Source organism: Dama dama, chromosome 22 (assembly GCF_033118175.1).
Source record: "Dama dama isolate Ldn47 chromosome 22, ASM3311817v1, whole genome shotgun sequence".
Lineage (NCBI taxonomy): Eukaryota > Metazoa > Chordata > Mammalia > Artiodactyla > Cervidae > Dama > Dama dama.
The window spans coordinates 11,438,656-11,457,929 of NC_083702.1; the positions used below are offsets into that span (position 1 = coordinate 11,438,656).

At 53.9% G+C, this 19,274-nt stretch overlaps 1 protein-coding gene across 6 annotated transcripts in view; it reads right to left on the reverse strand.

Moving 5' to 3' along the window:
* CACNA1C (calcium voltage-gated channel subunit alpha1 C) overlaps window positions 1-19,274 on the reverse strand; it is a 379,681-nt gene that overhangs the window by 67,121 nt on the left and 293,286 nt on the right. For all 6 annotated transcript variants that reach the window (XM_061124633.1, XM_061124631.1, XM_061124634.1 and 3 more), the window contains exons 11-13: window positions 14,330-14,356; window positions 5,912-6,072; window positions 4,889-5,114 (exon numbers count right to left, since the gene is read on the reverse strand). In XM_061124633.1, coding sequence (XP_060980616.1) covers window positions 4,889-5,114; window positions 5,912-6,072; window positions 14,330-14,356 — 414 coding nt within the window. The remainder of the gene's footprint in view (window positions 1-4,888; window positions 5,115-5,911; window positions 6,073-14,329; window positions 14,357-19,274) is intronic.

The following is a 19,274-nucleotide window of genomic DNA, read 5'->3' on the forward strand; positions in this document are numbered from 1 at the left end:
CGCCCTGCTTACATTTAAAGTTCCCAAAGCTGCCTGGAGGGACGCACTGAGGAGGCACCACTTTCTAAATGCCGATTCCTGAGCATCACCTGGAACCATGAGACCACTGACGTGAGGGGACCAGTGCCTGGCAGCAAGGCAGTGTTTAGGAACCAGAACTCTGGAGCATGTTTGTAACAAGAATACCCAGCTGTATCAGCCGGTGGTGGGGAGGGGAGGTTAAGGTAATGTGGGTTAAGGTCACAGAACCCCTAAACTGCACAGAATATTCTGGGAAAGATAATAGCCATAAACATCAGCGCCTTAGTTTTCTGGAGGCCCATGGACATGAGGGGAATAGACTTAGGCTAGTCTATCTAGCCCCACTCCAGTACTCTTGCCTGGAAAATCCCATGGATGGAGGAGCCTGGTAGGCTGCGGTCCATGGGGTCGCACAGAGTCGGACACGACTGAAGTAACTTAGCAGCAGCAGCAGCAGTCTATCTAGGCTAGCCTGATAGGCTAGTCTATTCTAGCCTCTGAGCGCTGAGACTCAGAGCTGTAAGCTGGCCAGGGACCCAGGGGCGCCAGCCTAGCAGGCCCCAGACCCGAGAGAGAAAAGTCACTGAGTTGGGGAGGAGGGCTGGCTGGGGAGCAGATCAGGGCCTTGGCTGTGGGGAGCGGAGGCTGTGATGGAGAGCAGGTTGTATCACCTGTCATGGGCCAAGAGCTGATCTGGGAATGTGTGGTGGAGGAAGCCTGGAGGGGCTGAAAGGGTGGGCAGAGCCTCCGGCCAGAAGAGAGAACCCTCTTATCCTGCTCCTCGTGTCCCCAGGGGCGCCCAGTCGTCTCAATCGATGGGGGGGTGGTTCTCTGCACAACATGCTGGTGTGACGGGGCCCCCATGGCCCATCCCATCACAGTAAAGCACAGCTGTGTCTCTGGCCCAGGGTCGCCCTTCAGGCCTCCTCACCCCCTCAGCAGCTCCTGGCACCTGCCACCCAGGCCAGCGTCTCACGTGCCCTGCCCCCCCCCCCCCCCCCGCCCCGCACCCTCCAGCTGCCACCCCGAGGCCCAGGTGAGGAGACATAAATGTATCACAGCCAGTGCTCCTAGGACAGCAATAAATCACAGCACACCGAAAACATCTGATCCACCGACGTTAAAGGAAGGAGAGAGGAAAACAGGAATGAATGAATGAATGAGTGAGCGAGCTCAGTGATTCCAGGTAAGACCATCACAGAGGGAGCAGGTGTTGCCCCGACCTCTCCCCATGGATTCCTCCATTACATAAGGTCTGAGGCTCCCGACCTTCCACGGCCAGATCACGCGTCACACTGGTACATGTCAGGAGGACAGAGTGTGGTTCCCAGACATGTGTGAGGGGAGGTGGGTGAATTGGGAGAGGGGGTTAAAAGGGAGAAACCTCCAGTTATAAAATAGAGTCTTGGGGATGTGGTGCCCAAGGACCAACTCAGCAGGGGTCGAACCCTGGTTCCCTAAGACTCACCAGAGCCTAGAGGGACGCTGAGGCTGAACCCAGCATTTGCTGGGCCAGGAGGCGGCAAATAGGATTGCAGACCGTGGTAGTTAGGGTCTGGGATGGCCTGGGCCCGGGGTGGAAACTGCTGGTTTAGTTTCTCCTGTTCCCCATCCTGCACTTCATCTGGGGGCCGGGACTCTACAGTCAAACCCACCTGGATAACAAACTCAAAGGCCTGGTCTTCCCTGTTTGCTTCAGAGGCCTCGGTCATGCAGGGGGCAGACCCGCATGGGCCCGTGGCCTGGTCACACTGGCAGGGCAGCCTGCCTTGACCGTGGGACTGGGGAGGTCAAGGCCTTAACTCTGAGCCTCTCAGAGTCCCCTGGCTGGCCCTGTGGTTGTGTCGGGGTGAGGCAGAGAGCAGAGCGTCATCCTCACCTGTCTCCTTAATCCCAGAAAACCAGCACCTTCCTCACTGATGGCCGGCTCGTGGGCCCCCAGCCTGGGAAGTGGGTGGACATCAAAGTCAGCTTTATAACAGGGGCCCACAACAAGCACAGAGCCTCCCTGGGTCCCTGGGAAGAGTCGGGGCTGGGAGATGGCAGAGGAGGGTGATCTGTGGCTCATGGCCAGACTGACAGGGACACGGAGAGCTCAGAGACTGGAGGGTTTGAGCTTCAGGCTGTGGGGCCCCTGTGGTCAGGATTCACCAGTGGGGCTGTCAGTGCTGTCAGCCTGGTCTCACCTCTCAGGGCCTGGGGAGGGAGTTTCAGGAGCAAGGGAAGGATTCAGGGCTTCAAAGGGAAAATGGCAATGGCTGGAGGGATGGTGGTGCACTTAAAGACCAAGTGTTTAAAAAATGGGATGCAATTAGTAAATGGGAATCACATCCAGATCTAATCAAACCAAAGCTCCTCTTCCTTCCCACAGAGCAAATGTCAGGCTGACAAACAGCAGACAAACTAGATATTAACACCATGCAACACTTAGAACCCCACAGAAGCCCGAAGCAGGAGAAAGGACCTCAAACCTCCTGTGGCTGGAAGGCCCTGGTCATTCACTCAAAGATAATGCAGGTGAAAAGACAACCCTCAGAATGGGAGAAAATAACACCAAATGAAACAACTGACAAAGGATTAATTTCCAAAATGTATAAGCAGCTCATACAACTCATACCAGAAAAACAAACAAACTAATCAAAAAGTGAGCAAAAGACCTAAATGGGCATTTCTTCAAAGAAGACATTCAGATGACTGATAAACACAAGAAAAGACACTCAACGTCGCTCATTATTAGAGAAATGCAAATCGAAGCTACAATGAGATATCACTTTATACTGGTCAGAATGGCCATCACCAAAAAAAAATCTACAAACAATAATGCTGGAGAGGGTGTGGAAAAAAGGAGACCCTCCTGTACTGTTGGTGGGAATGTAAACTGATGTAGCCACTATGGAAGACAGTACGAGATTCCTTAAGAAAAACTATTTCTTAAGAGTAAAACTATCGTACAACCCAGCAATTCCACTGCTAGGTGTATACCCTGAGGAAATCAAAATTGAAAAAGACACATGCACTCCAATGTTCACTGCAGGTCTATTTACAATAATTAGGACAAGGAAGCAAACTAGATGTCCATCAACAGATGAATGGATAAAGAAACTGTGGTACATATATACATAGTGCGATATAAGCCATAAAAAGGAACACTTTTGAGTTAGTTCTAATGAGATGGCTGAACCGAGAGCCTATACAGAGTGAAGTAAGTCAGAAAGACAAATATCGTGTATTAACACATATATATGGAATCTAGAAAACGGCAGTGAGGAACCCATGTGCAGGGCAGCAACAGGGACACAGACAGACTGTGGACACAGTGGGGGAAGGAGAGGGTGGGACAAATGGAGAGAGTAACATGGAAACATCTACATTATGTACGTAAAATTAGACAGCCAACGGGAATTTTCTCTATGACTCAGGGAACTCAAACCGGGGCTCTGTAACAACCTAGCGGGGTGGGATGGGGTGGGAGGTGGGAGGAAGGTTTAAGAGGGAGGGGACATATGTACACCTATGGCTGATTCATGGTGATGTATGGCAGAAACCAATACAATATTATAAAGTAATTATCTTTCAATTAAAAATAGATAAATTTTTAAAAAGGGAAGAAGAAGGGAAAAATCAATTGAAAAACTTGGCTGGATTCATGTTAGGTCTTCATCATTATGAGTTTTCTCAGTTGAGAGCCATCAGAAGTACCATCTTAATGGGGTCGGGGATACAGTCTAGAGAAGTGAATGCCAAGAAAAGATCACTATTTCCAGTTATACACGAAGGTTCATAATTTTAGACGAGAAAGAGGACAAAGGATGGCTGCAGAAAATCAGGCCAGAGTGTCTCAAAGTGAGGTTATCAGAGCCATGACTCAGAACACCCTGGGGGTTTCTGGTCAAAATCTCTAGGTTTGGGGAGATCCTTAATGAGCTCCTTTGAGGAGGACAACTTGGTTTGAGAATCACAATCACTGGTCCAGAAAACACTGTTAAAAATAGCATCTCCAAGAGATTTTCAAAGAAGAGGGAGAAACAGACTTGTTTGAGGGACAGCCAGGCTGACCTGTCTCAGGGGACCTCCAGGCACACTCCCAGACCCTATTTTAGGCACATTCTGGTCTCTGGAACATATTGGGGACGAGGTTCAGAAGCGGGCATGGGATCCCCCATAGCTAGTCTCTCTGGCGTCTCCCAGAAGCCCCCAGAGGGTTTGGAGACTGGAAAACAGGAAGACAATGACCTTTGCCAAAGGAACTTCTAATTAGACGATGAAATTGTTCTGTTCACAGACGTTTTGGGGATCTGAAAATTCCTGTGGACCGGCTTTGGGAAGCTTGAGGATAAAGACAGATTTAAAATGGTTTCTTGGCAGTAGTTTCAGGTTAGAAATAGATAAATTGTTGATAAAAATAGAATGAACACTAAGATGCTATGACAATACCTGGGAGCAAGACTTCTTTTCTATAGGAATTAAAAAAAAAAACACCTAAAAAACAAAGACAAAACCCCAAGCAGGTGGGGTTTTGAGAATTACTTAAAAGGCACCTGAAATGCCACATTAAAAATAGCTTTGGGCAAACCCCAGGAGGAGCAAGCAGAGTCACTCAAAAATCCTTTAAGTCCTGTCTCTGGAGATGGACAAGAGAGTTTAGAAAGTAGAGAAACTGGAATCCTTACACATTGAAAAACTAAGATCATGGCATCCGGTCCCATCACTTCATGGCAAATAGATGGGGGAAAAGTGGAAACAGTGACAGACTTCATTTTCTTGGGCTCCAAAATCACTGCGGAGGGCGACGGCAGCCGCGAAATTAAAAGACGCTTGCTCCTTGGAAGAAAAGCTTCCAAGGAGGGGAGAGGAGGGCGGCACGCACCTTGTGATCTTAAATATCCTCAGGAGGCGCACGCAGCGCAGCACGGAGATGCCCAGGGGTGACATGATCTTGGTCTCCACCAGGATGGTCTCCAGGATGCCGCCGCACACAATGAAGCAGTCGAAGCGGTTGAAGAGCGACACGAAGTAGGCCTGCAGGCCCAGGCTGTACATCTTCAGCAGCATCTCCGCCGTGAACAGGGCCAGCAGCGCCTTGTTGGCTGTGTCTGCAGGGGCCGCACGGGGTGGGGCAGAGGAGGTGAGGGTGGGGGGGGTCCCTGCAGGGACACCCCATGCTGGGTCCCACACATGGCCCTCCCTCTGCGACTCGTCTAGTTACAACCTCAGCACACATCCAGCGACAACCCCCTACCCCCCGAGTCCCCCCACCCCACCACAGCGGCTCTCCAGGCAGCCCAGCTGCTGTCATGCCCATTCTCCAGACACAAGAAGTGAGGTTCGAGGGGCTGCCGCCTGTCTGCTCAGACCCACTAGCCAAGAGCGGGAGCCGGGGTCCTTGTCTGCCCTCATCACTGGGAGGGGATGGGCCTGCCCAGGTTCCGGGAGGTCCGCCTGGCCCTCGGGTTAGTACCCCAGCGAGGGGTGGTGGGACTGACAGCCATGGAGGACAGGTCCCTGGGCCCAGGCCACCCTCGTCCTCTCCCTGGCTTTGTGCTCACTGCCCCTCGCAGGTGCAGGCCAGCAGACCTGGAGGCCGGGCTGTGGCAATCCACTGGGGGCGACGGGTGGGCAGTTAAGGATCTGACAGAGCCCAACAAGCCACTGTTCCTGATGTGGTCTCCTGGACCCAGTGGTGACCGCTGGGACAGGTGGACAGCATGGCTGGCCTGGCGGGTCCCGTCTATGTACAGTGAGTTGGTGTGTTTTACTGGCTGGTGAGCTGCCAGGCTCTGGTGTGGCCAGGGTGACCCACTGCCCCCTCGTCCCTGGCCCTGCTCCCTTTGCCCACCCCCAGGAAAGAACCCCATCAGCCTGAGTAACAGGAGGGCTGGCGGCCTCTCACCTTGGACTTCTGTGAGCCAGTGGGGCTGGTTGTAGTGCTCGGAGGCGATGGTGAGCGTGTTGAGGAAAACCAGGAAGATGACCAGCCAGTAGAAGATGCTGGACTTCACGGCCGCGCGGCACTTCCTTCTGCAGAACCGATTCCACCTGCGCCAGTAGCGGCTGGAAGGGGCAGAGGAGGGGGACGGGAGGGGGCAGCTGTGAGTTCAGGTCCTGTGCTGGACACCTCCCTCCCCTGAGCTGGTCCAGCCTCACCAAGGGCCGAGGGACCAGCATCCCACCGCAGTCACCGGCTCGTGGCTGGCAGTGTGGCCTCAGCAGGGGGTGGGGGAAGGGTGTCCTGCTGCTCTGGGACCATGGCCCCCTCGTCTGTGACCTCAAGCAGGGTCAGCCTTGTGTGAGGGTCTCGCCTGATGCTGAAGGGAGGTATCCTATTTTCATAACAATGGCATCACTAGAAACAGAGCTGCAAATATAACTAGTAGTGATGATAGCACTAGGACTGGTAATGGCTGTCACTAGTGGACCCCACGTCTGCCTGGTTCCATATCAGGCACTTCTCATGCCTCTTCTGAGTCTTTAAACAACTCTGCAGAGAAGGCGTTGTCCTGATTTTCAGAAGAAAGCCAAGGGTCCTTGAGTTTGGGTGCCTGGACTGATATCGGCTGGGGACAGAGTCAGTGGTGTTACCCGCCCACCACCCCCTGCCCAGGTGCCCAGCCCTTGCCTAGCCGCCTTGTCTATGGGGGTGGGAAGAGTCGGCAACAGAGCTTCTTGCCTTCATGGAGGGCTCTGTTGGACAATGGGCAGAACCCCCATATCTAACATGAGTTCACGGCACTCATGAAGTCCTGAAAACTCATCCATGGGCCATGGGACACTGGCCCCCGTGGCCTCTGGTTAGAGACTTTCATCAAACCTGGCTGTGCATTGAATCACATGGGGAAACTTAATAACAAAAACCCACCAGTATTCAGGCACCAACTCTAAACCAGTTAAATCTGATTGTCTGGGGGTATTTTTAAATACCCACCAGACACTGTTGGGCTTCCCAGGTGGTGTTAGTGGTAAAGAATCCGCCTACCAATGCAGAAGACGCAAGAGGCTTGGGTTTGATCTCTAGGTTGGGAAGATTCCCCTGGAGGAGGAGATGGCAACTCACTCCAGTATTCTTGCCTGGGAAATCTCACGGACAGAGGAACCCGGTGGGCTACAGTTTGTGGGGCCGCAGAGCCAGACACGACCGAAGTGACACAGCACACCCAAATACCATTGCTGTTTGTTAAGATTCTGGATGGTTCTCTTATGTAACCACAGATGACAACCATGGAGCTGGAAGATCCCAAGGAAACACTCGCATTTTATAACTTTGGTGGATGGGTTTATAGCTTGTCCCCAATTTCATCCTCAATACTGAGAAAATATGCAGCTATATTTGGTAATTCTGTCGGCCCAACATTTAACAAATGCCCACACCGTGAGAGGAGAGAAGGGAAGGGAGTGCAGGGGAGACTGTGGGGCCCTGCCTCGAGAGGGGATCTGGGTCTAGAAACCAAACAGCCAACAAAACAGCCGTGCGGTCAAGGGTCAGCTCAGGGTAGGGATGCTTAGCAGGCCGTTGGGAGAGAGATGAGGAAGGCCACAGCTTCACTCACGCAAAGACGACAATGAGCTGACCGATTTTGGAGGCAGGTTAGCAGGCCTTTGACCCTGGCCTCGAATGCAGGGGAGAGAGAAAGGGTGGGGGGCATAGGCCCAGTCACCAGCATGGGTCCCCTGCAGAGGAATGCCTGGAGGTACTTGCAGGTCGTGTCTGCAGGAACACCCACTGGCGGCTGAGGACAGAGTCCCTACTTGTGGACAGAAAGGGGGCACTGGAAGCCTGCACTCATATCTACACAATATCCTAGGTCTCCATTGTCCAGACTCTGCTGTTAGGACCCTCCACCCTCCCCAGACGGCCTTCAGGAGAGCTTGACTTTGTCTGTATTTCTACTCTGTTATTTCTGTGGCTAAAGTCCGTGGGAAATCCTCCTTCCATGCCTCTGCTGGAATCTGTTCTGAGACTAGGAAGAGGGGCACATCTAAGGAGGCCTGGCTGCCCGGGAGCTGCAGGAGAACCTGGCCTGTGGCCTGCAGAGCAGGGAAGGGAAGGAAGGGTTCTGACCTGACCCCGCCCTCCATCATCTGGGGGGCAGGGATGCCACCTCCAGGGAGCACCAAGCCTTGGCAGGGACGATGGCTGCTACTGGGGGAGGGTCACCACATGGAGAAGAAATGCCCGGAGGTCAGAAAAATGATGGTTCCCAAGTGTGCTGTGGGCCTTCCGTTCCCCTAGACGGACTGTCAGGGAAGAGCAGGGGTGGGGTGAAGCGGGACAAGGCGATGGGGTGGCCTCTAGTCGGGGTGGGGGGTGGCCTCTGGGTGCTGGACTTCTCTGGCCAGGGTGAGACTCCACTTGTCTCCTGTGACTGAGGTGGGTAATACTATAGACAAAGTTGGGAGACATTTTTTCCCCCTGAAAAACATATTTTCAAGATAAACTCATGTCTAATCTTAAGTAGCGTCAAGGTGGCTCAGTGGTAAAGAAACTGCATGCCAATGCAAGAGACACAGGAGATATGAGTTCAACCCCTGGGTCGGGAAGATTCCCTGAAGAAGGAAATGGCAGTATTTCCAGTATTCTTGCCTGGGAAATCCCATGGACGGAGGACCCTTGGCGGGCTGCAGTCCATGGGGTTGCAAAGAGTCAGACATGACTGACTGAGCACGCATACATGAACGATGCCCAAACGGACCCTTGCCACAGGCACTTGCCATCTACCTCTGCAAAGATTAAATCATGTGCTACTACAGCTGCTGACCTTCAGCACTCCTGCAAAGAGTTCTCTGTGGAGAGCAGAAATGAGGCCCTCTGTGCTCTGGAAAAAGCTGGCAGGACTGGTCGTGAGAGAGTTGGATATTTTCAGGAGATGGTTTTATGAGCTCACATCTTACATCTCCTTAAAGCTAGAAAAACACTAAAATCCTTCATGGTGACACCTGCTCCTCGTGACTAGCAGTGACCTACAGATGACTAGCAGAAACCTGCAAAAAATGTGTGCTTGATTGTATGAACTCCACCCTCACCAAAATCACATATATACTCACCTTCCCCCTGCCTCTTTGGAGCAGTTCTCAGTGCTAGCTGAGATGCTGTCTCCCAGGCTATAGTCCTCACTTTGTCCCCAATACAACTTAACTCTCACTTTGTGTATTTTTAAAGTGGGCAATAGTTTACATTGTAGTTGCAAAGAATGTGTTTTGAATAGAGGCAATCTCATTTACAGAAATCACCCATAACTGATTCAGAGGCTAATGGAATTGTGGCTGCTTTCTTCCGGAGTTTGGAGGAACTAACTCGACCTCTGTCTCATGCTGATGAAAGCTTGACTAAGTTCTGTTCCCAAGTCTGGGACTGGTGGATACAGGTGCCACGTGCTGGGGGCCTGTCCTGGGGGTCTGGAGATACTCTGGTGGATCCCCGGTAGCCACTGTGACTGACGGTCAGGGTGGCGCCCGTGGAATCGTGTGCTCGCGTGACAGCCACTCAGGAGAGCCACGTGGGCTTGGGCTGGGGTGGGGGTGGAGTAATTACTACCCAGAGAAAGTATTTAAAGATAATTACACACCTCCCACTCTTCAAAATATAGCTTTGCTTGACAACTGGTTTCCTGGCAACGCTTCCTACTGTATAATAAACGTAATAGTTTATTAGAACGTGTAAGTTTATTTGTGTGTTTACATGCGCACAGAGAATATAGAGATTAAATGATAAAGCAAGGAGGAGGAATTCACCTGCTATTCACGTTCCCTCAGCTCCCTGGCAAAGTCATTTCCTCTAGAAGTGGAACTTTCTGGACACAGACCCAGAGGGCATGGTGGGCTTGGTCGTATCTTCTCTCACATCTTCTCACCCGTCCATTCGTGGTCCCACCAGACAACTCTGCTTGACATGGTTGTCCCCCCACCAAGCCTCCTTTTTGGGGTCCCGCCCTTGCTTCAGGGCTTGATGGAGGGCCCACCTTCCCCATGATGCACTTTTCTAGGTGTCTCAGCCTTGGAGCTCCAGACACACTGTCTATGTTACTCAAGAGGCATTTGTTAAGCATCTATCCCAGTTGGGTTCTACATATTCAGCAGTTAACACACAGACAGGAAGCTCACGTGGTTGACGGACCCCAAGGGAGCTGGGTGCCAGGCGGGCTTAGTAGGTGCCTTAGGGGAAGGCCTCCCAGCCTGCCGTGGGCAGCCAGCCAGGTTCCACAGAGGGCACGATGCCCCTTTCCTGTAAGTCAGTATGTTTAGAGGCAGGAGGTTCCTGCCTCTCCACCGAGATCGAGATCGCAAGGTCCTGAGATTGAGGGGTGGAGTCCTGCCCTTTGTGATGGATCTGTAGCTCCCCTGCCCCCCACGCCCCCACAGCAGGAACACTGGGTGGGCAGGCAGGTAGGGCAGCAGAGACAAGCTGTGCACAGACTTGCTCACTGCCTGTGTGGACAAGGCTTAAGACCCCAGGGCTGGGGTCAGGAGGAGAGGGGGTGGTGCCCCTGGAAGAATCTGCCTGGCACAGAATTCTAGACAAGCATCTAGAACAGGAGACACCAAATGGTGGACACTTGGGGCTCTTTCCAGAGACAAGAGTGGAGAATAAGCAACCCAGAAAACCCCTACATTTAATTGTTTTATACAAAAGTAACCTAAAAACGGGCAATTAGGATGGGCAAATTCAGGCATGTGCCTTGTTGCTGAGGGGATAGCAGAGGTAAGGGGGAACTTGTGGGCACATTTCTCTGAAAATGGGACAGGTTTCCAAACATCAGACTCCTAGGGGTTCCCCTCAGACCCAGAGGGGTTCCCCTCAGACCCCTGAGGGGTTCACCTCAGACCCTGAAGGGTTCACTTCAGACCCCTGTGTCTCCCAGATCCAACCCTAGCACAATGCCTGGCTAATCCCTTCAAACTGAGAAGACCTCAGAACATTTTGTTCCATAACTGCTGAAGTCCTATTCTGAGCCCCAAATGTTACAAAATTCCTTATTATAACTAATTCCTCAAAGTAGCGACTTGGCTTACCAAGAAAATACTCTAATATTGCCCAAATATTGTAAGTCCATTAATTTGCCAGAATTTCCCTAAGACCTCTGCTCTAATATTTCTTTTAAAAATCCTGTGATTTTGTATCTTTGTCTTGCAAGTAGAATAGACCATTTGTAGGTCAGATTCTACTATGTGTCATTGTTAAACTGAGAAAATGATCAAGAATTTTTTTTTTTTAACTCAAATTTTAGATTCTCTACTGGAGTAAAACAGGCTTTTCCCTGTTTAGGAGGTTACTTCTGAGTTGTGGAAATCCTCTCCCCTTCTTCCCCTTTGTTACTGTATTTCTCCTGCATCTCCTACTCCATTTCAGTTGCCACCGTCAGACAGACAGAGGCTGTGAGGATGCAGTTTTCCCACGTCTGCTCCACAGAGGCTGCTCAGGGTCGACCTTGGTGATTCGGTGGCATTTTCAGTCCATTGCCAGCTTTGCTATTCCCTCAACAGACCCAGCATCAGCCTGTAAGATGTAGATGAGGTAGCTCCCATCTGACCCTGTAGGGTCACAATATCTGGTGTAGGAGCCACTGGCCATATGTGGCTACTGTGCACGGGGCCAGTCCAAATTGGATGTGCAGTCAGTGTAAAGGGCACACTGGACTTAGAAGATTTAGTAGAAAAATTAATATAAATTAATATATCATTAGTTTAAAGTACTAATTACATCTTGAAATGATGTTTTAGATGCATTGGCTTAAATACAAATATATTATGATTAATTTCACCTGCTCCTTTTCACTTTTTAATATGGCTGCTAGAGAGTTTTAGAAAGGGCGGAAGTGGCTGGCATTGTGTTTCTGCTCAGTAGCTGTGCCGTGGACACCTCCCCTGACCCCAGACACAGTCAAGAAGAAACAGTTTTGGAACCCTAGGCAGGACCTCATCACAGGGTGCTGCCTGGGTCCCGGGCATGGGTCCAGACTCGGCCATGCATGAGCCACTTGGCCACACATGAGTCACGTGGCCCCGTGCCCCTTGGGGCACAATACTCTCTTCCGAACATGGATTTCTTGATGGTGTCAACCGACTGTGAATAAGCCTTTGGGGATGAATACAGAGCCTTCTCTCTGTATTTCTGCTGCATCTTGAGTCGTAGCTTCTGGGGGAGGAGCCCTTCCTAGAGGGGCATCCAGGACAAGCAGGTGAGCCTTGTCTCAAAGCCAGGCAGAGCCTAGGGGTGTGGGGCCCCTGTGTCCCCTCTTCTCCAGGAGCATGGCCTACACCCTTGAGCACTGGACACAGAATGCCCTCTGTCTCCTGGGCCATCTCCCTGCGTGGAGGCTTTGGAACTGTCAGAACACAAAGTGCTTTCTGAGCTTTGACTGGGAAACAGAACTTCGCTTTGAGTTTGTGTCAAGCCTAATGCTGTTCTGGGGCAGGACAACCCATCCATCCCTCCCCAAGAGATACCTGCCGCCCCTCCAGGGCAGGACAGCCCATCTGTCCCTCCCCAAGAGGTACCCACTGCCCCTCAAGATGCCAGAGAAGCAGTGAGATCTGAGTATTATGGAGAGAAAGGATTTGCTACATTCTCAAGCTCTCTCCTGTGACAGGACCTGGGCCTGGGCGACTTGAAAGTGAAAGTGAAATTGCTCAGTTGTGTCCGACTCTTTGCGACCCCATGGACTGTAGCCCACCAGGCTCCTCCATCCATGGAATTTTCCAGGCAAGAGTACTGGGATGGGTTGCCATTTCCTTCCCCAGGGGATCTTCCTGGCCCAGGGATCGAACCTGGGTCTCCCACATTGCAGGCAGATGCTTTACTGTCTGAGCCACCAGGGATCTATTTTAGGGAGACTTGACTTCAGGCTTTTTATGTAAAGGAGGTCTCAGCTTGAGAGGAAGTGGAAGGAGACAAAGCCTGTGTTTTCCAGCCCCAGTGGAACAGGGAGCAGAAGGTGGGAGAGGAGAGGGTCCCTCACCAGCGACCCAGAGCCAAGTGTTAGAAACACCAGGATAGTCGTAGGGAGACTGGGACACTGGGGCTGGAGATGCCTCTCCTGGCTGGGGCACGGGGTCTGTGGGTGCCTAGGGGGCACCAGCTTTCAACTAGAGCTCTACCCAGGCAAGTGCAGGTGGTGATGTGTGGCAGGAGCGTGGGCCAGCGCCTGGTTCCCGTGGCCCATCCATGGGTTCAAACAGCCTGGGGCCAGAGAACAGAGTCCTCACTGAGCCCCTGTGTATTTCCGAGATCTTGAAGTCCTAACCCCGCTTGTCCACCCTGGAGAGGAGGTGGGCAGAGGGAAGAAGAGGGACTAAACATTCAGCCTCAGGGACTTGGGCTGCGCTGCTTGGCTGGACTGAAATCTAATGCTGTTTCTGCTCCTGTTGGGGTTTCCCAGGTGGCTCAGATGGTAAAGAACCCGCCTGCAATGCAGGAGACGTGGGTTCGATCCCTGGGTTGGGAAGGTCCCCTGGAGGAGTGCATGGCAACCCACTCCAGTATTCTTGCTTGGAGAATCCCACAGACAGAGGAGCCTGGCGGGCTACAGTCTATGGGGTCGCACAGATTCAGACACGACTGGAGCAACTTAACACACACACACGCATGTGCCAGCTACGCAGCAGGTGAGACTGGGACAGCAAGATTAGATGGATTACAAAACATAATCGATGTTTTCTGGCTTGTGCAAGCTTTGTGAGAGTAAATTTCCAGGCCCATCCTCACATCCGACATAATCAGGGGACGGCCTGCCGCCGGTTGGGTGCTCAGCTTGGCTCCATGCAAACCACACTCTGGAAGCTCATGGAGCGTATTGGGGTTGCAGGAACGCACACGGTAAGAGTGGTGACAGAGGTCTGAACGGAGCAATGCGGGGAGGGAGGGGGGTCTACAGAAGGTGTCGAGATGCGGTGACAGCCGAGCTTCCTAATGGGAGCCCAGGTTCTGCAGGGGGCCGGGACGCCATGATTCGGGTGGAAGAAGGGCTCCATGCAGAAGCCTCGACGTGTAAGAGACAGGATGGGGGACACAGGCAGTGGGGCTGGAGGGGCGGATGGGGCAAGGACGGCCCTGCAGAAGGCTCTGAGGCAGCGCTGATGGAACCCGCATGCCCTCACCTCACCAAGTCCTGTAAACGTGGCCAAAAGCGGCAGAGAGCAGCGCGTGGCACTTATCTCAACTGGACTTCATCTTAGAAGGGAGGGAGACCAGCATCTCACAACCTCCCGGGCTGGTGCAGCCACAAACACTAACACAAACACTAAGTCACCAGACCCTGAGACCCCCTCGGCCGCCCCCTCGCTCAGCCCCCACCCGGGAGAGGAGCGTCCCACTCACCTGAACTTCGACTTGGAGATCCGGTGGCTGAAAGGGAAAGAGGAGACGTTAGCGGATGACATATGTTTACCTCGATTCTCAGATGCTCACGGGTGACCACGCGGGCGCTGGAAGAAGCAGCTTCAGGGAGAGAGCCCTGTGGTCGGCACCTCCTGGCGCTCGAGGGTTTGAAGCCGAGACACTTGGCCGGCCCAGCCTGCGAACCTGTGAATCGAGCGTCTTCTAAGTGGAGACATGGTCCCCAGAGCTCAGCGCTGTGTCCTCAGACCATCAGCCGGGCTGACCACAGGTTGGGGCCTCTCTCTGAGGACCGTGGTGGAGGACAGGAGCCCCTGCTGCAGACATGGCCTTTGGCAGCTGGACATCAGGTGGAGACGGGCTGGCTGAGACCCAGCGCCCTGAGAACAGAAGGCTGAGGGCTGAGCCTGGGCCTGAGGAAACGGCTGGGCTCCCGAGCACAATCCCTCATGCTGACGGTGGTGTGCGGCCCTGAAGACCTGGGCCCTCGTGGGTAGGAGCACGGCGGCTGTGTAGGTGGCTGACTCCAGGGTCACTGTGGTGGGGGGTGGGTCAGGAACCTTCCAGGAGGCCCTGAGGCCCGTGGGAGGGTGGTGGGGGCAGAGAGTGTGCAGGCAGTTGAGATTGATCAGTCAAAGGCTGAGTTTCAGGATGGCCCAGGTGTCTGGGGAGTGAGTGCTGGTCAGGCCACGGGTTGGGGGATGCAGACGGCCTGCCCAGTTCAGCGCTAAGTGAGCTCTGCTGCGAAGCAAAAAAACAACCCCTCTTGTTATGTTTCATTAAAAAAAAACTAAACCAGAAGATGTGACAGGTGGCAGAGCCATTGTGCGTGAGATAATTATATCTCCTGGGCCGGAGAACCTGAGCCAAGAGCCTTTACTGCTCCAAACTGCCAGCTAATGACTGATCCCACTGAAGATGCTGGCCGGGGTGCAGGGTCTAGTCACACGGCCCGAGGGCAAGGCTGGGGTGCAGGGTGCAACCACACACCACATGGCCTGAGGGCGAGGCCGGAGCCCTGTTTAATGGGGAAGCAAAAGTCGTCCAGCTGCGCTGGGCGGTGGTCAGTCAGGGGTCCCTCCTCCAGTCCGGCCTGGCTCGCTGTGCAGCTGAACCCTCGCTGTGGACACCAGCCAGGGTGGGTGGCTGTCAGCCTGGCCACTCTGCCAAAGTGTCCAGAGATCCCAGGGGTCCTCTTGGGGGCCGTACAGTGCAGACCACACGCCCTCCCTGTAAGACTCCCTTTCAGGCCAATGGATCATAAACAAAAGAGAGTTCTTAAAGGGCCCTGTCGGGGGCAGCTGAGGTCAGAGTGTCCATGTCTCCCAAGGCAGTGACTCTGGGACTTGGGTGAGGGCGACCCAGGGCTCCTGTTGGAGACGAGTCCCCAGGTAAGCGAGGCCACTGCCTGTGGCTCCTTCCTGGGTGTTCTGGAACGTTCTGAGGAGGAGGACATGGACAGGACTTTCTCTCCCCCAGGGTCACACGTCCTGATGTGGGACCCTGCATGCCACACTGAAGCCTGACTGCTGCTCTTGGGTCGTGAGCATCGTTCCACAGGCTCTCTGGATCCATAGCTTTCACCCCCTTTAAGCACCGAATACTTGAGCCCCTCAGGTAAGAGGGGGTCCTTGGGGGCAGGTGTCTGGAGACAAAGGAGACCCCAGATCTTGGGGAGCCAAGGACCTCAAGCTCCCCATGCAGGAGGGTCAGCGTGCTTCACGGAACCAGAGGGACTTGGTCTCCGCTGTCCTCGAGTCCTGGGCAGTGACCACTGGCTCTGGGTTTGGAGAACTGGTTATCTTGCTGGTGGGCAGGCGAGTGGGGCACCTGTGGGCACCGTGCCTGCCCCTCACCCTGTTCTCTGGCCGTGTGTTGGGTGCTGCCTTCTCATGGGCTTCAAGCCCTCAATCCCAGCGAGTCCGCAGACACTGAAGGCCCCAGAGCTCCAGACCCCGCTGGGGACCACCTGTTCAGACGGCATCGGGCTCCCCCGGTCCCTGCTCTGCGAGGATGATTCCTATCCCGTGTTTTACGTGGACTCCTGAGGAGTGCCAGGTGGAGAACAGAGGAATCACACCTAAGACCATGCGCAGCCCAGTGGGTTGGGCTGAAGCCCAGCTGCCTCCTCTGTTCAGGCCTCCAGGACACACCTACCTCCCCAGGGGCCGAAAGCAAGAGACACGCTCAGAACTCCCTCTGCTTCCCTCAGTCACTCAGTTTGCATTTGTCATTCTTGGTCAAATATTTGAACTTCTTGGGAGCTCCTTCCACAGTTAACCTTTCACCGTAGTAGAGTCTGGAGCCCTGGACGCCTGCCCGCTGCCGTGTTTGGAACTGTCCTTGCCCCAATCCTCCCAATCTGCCTGAGCATCAGTCGGAAGGGCTGCTGGCCTCTCCTGGGTAACGCTCGTCTCCTTGACTCCGCACACGGCTGGTGCAGCCAGAGGGTCCGGGCCCAGATCCCCTCTTCACAGAGCCTTGCCTCAAAGACTGAGGTTGGACTGGCTTCTCTGCATTTCTGGCCAGAGGCCCCTTCCCTCTGCTCTTCCCCGGAGCCTGATCAACCCCCGCTGGGTCCTCCCCATCACCTAGTCCCCACCCAGCCCCCTGGTGCTCTGGTGCTGGAGAATACTCTTGAGAGTCTCTTGGCCAGCAAGGAGATCCAACCAGTCAATGCTAAAGGAAATCAGTCCTGAATATTCACTGGAAGGACTGACGCCGAAGCTAAAGCTCCAATACTTTGGCCACCTGATGTGAAGAGATGACTCATTGGAAAAGACCCTACTGCAGGGAAAGATTGAAGGCAGGAGGAGAAGGGGGGGCAACAGAGGACAAGATGGTTGGATGGCATCACTGACTCAATGCAGATGAGTTAGAGCAAGCTCTGGGAGATGGTGAGGGACAGGGAAGCCTGGTGTGCTGCAGTCCATGGGGTCGAAAAGAGTCAGACACAACTGAGCGACTGAACAACAACCCCCCAGGCTAACGCCACAGCTGCCGGGCCCTGTGTCACGTCTATGTCGCTCTCAGCACGATGCAGACTCCGGGGATGCTCAGCCAACCTCATGCTGGCCGCTCTACTGTCTGCTCTCCGAGGGTCCCACTGCATAGACCCCACTCGAGGCTGATGCTTTTGGCATCAGCCTCCCTGTGGCCTCCACTCGGCCCTGAGTCTCAGCCTCCTCTCGGGGCCTCTCCAGCTTTTAACTCCTGTGCCGTCCGGGACCCCTGAGCTCATGTCTGTGGCAAGGTGCACAGACATGAGCACCTCATTCGTGGTGTCAGAGCTGGAAGCCTGTTTCTGATTCTTCCTTCTTGCGGATCTGTGGGCTTTGAGACCAAAGGGACCTTGCACGCCACCTGGGCTGGGGCCTGCAGTTTAACACAGTGCAGCCTGCTTCTCTCACGGCCACTCTCCCGCAGAAATTGCCTTCCGAACGCTTATCCCAAATCACCGTGATGCCCAGGGTCACTTCCACACCAGGCTGTGAGTTCCAGCGGGGTGGTGTCACCATGGTCTCAGGCTCCGTGTCCCCGTGGCCTGGCACCGAGTGGGCGTGCTGCCCAGATGGGGTACAAACAAAGAGCTCAGGCTGGACATCCCTCCTCCAGTGGCCTCCGGGCCCGTGCTGGCTGGTTTCCTGGCACCTCTCCATCTGTTTCATTTACTTGCTCTTTTACTTCTAAAAAAAGTGTCTAGACACTTCCCAGCCTTCAGCCCCGGCCTGCCACCCGGGTGAACAGCCTTGGTGTCAGTGCCATGTAACCGCATCCTTCATTTCTAAACTGAGGCCTCTAGCAGTCCAGAGTAGAACCCCAGCTCCCACACTTTGCAGCCCCGCCGGTGACTTCAGTGTCCATATCTTTTCTGTCTTCAGACTCAATGGATGGCTCCTTCCTCTCAGTCCCTCCCCTGCTTGCCTGCCCCCTCTCCACAAAACATCACCTTGCGGTTCCTTTCTGTCTGCCCCATCCCCTTGGAACCATCTTCAGCCAGGCCTCTCACGACACAGAAATCCTCATCCTGCTACTCAGGCTGTTTGTTCTCAGCTTCAGATGTGCTGGCATCTCCCTGCTCATCTCGCTTGGCCTCAGCCCCTGGCGTTAACGCTGCGTCCCCACCAGGAACACTGATGGTCTTCTCCCATGGCTGTCTGAAGCTGCTGGGGAAAGATGGCAGTCTATGAAGGACACACTATAATCCTGGTGCTGGGGCCAGGCATTTTATCTGCACACACTAGGAGCACAAACACGGGTGTTTGTGGGGACCGCCGTTCATTCCTGCCAAGTCCTGGCAGCTTGCATGGCATGTCCTGAAGATGTTAGCCCCCTCTGTGGGGACAGGCTTGTGGGTGCCAAGCGCCCTGGTCTCCCTCGGCCTGTCACCTGGGCCCAGAGCCAGAGGGTAACGTCCTCATCACCTTCCCTCCGTCCCTTTGGGGACCTGCCATTCACCTTCTCAACTGTGGCGGGCCAGGCCTATGTCCACAATCCTGAGAGATTGCTTGTGCTGTTCTAACAGGAGGGAAGAGGGGAGGGTTCACCCTGCTGCTTTGAACGTAATTAGCCCCGTATTTTAACAACAGTTTGACAATAACTGCTTCCTCACATCGCTGGGACTCAGCAGCATAGATTCCCTGGTGCTGCTGTCGGGGGGAGTGATGGCAAGGCCCGTGTACCCTGAAAACCGTCTGTTCCTGCTCCCCACTTGCTCGAAGGCTGGCCCGGCTCAGATGAGAGGCACCCACAAGGGGACCGCCTCGCGAGGGCAGGGGTCACCCAGATACGAAGGCATTTCAGGTCAACGAGGACGATGTTCCCACGATGGAGCAACTTAGACACTCAGCCGACGTGGGGCTGGTCCTCCTCCAAGCCCTCTGCCTGCTGTTCCTTTTTGTTATCAGGGTGAGTCTTACATCCCTGG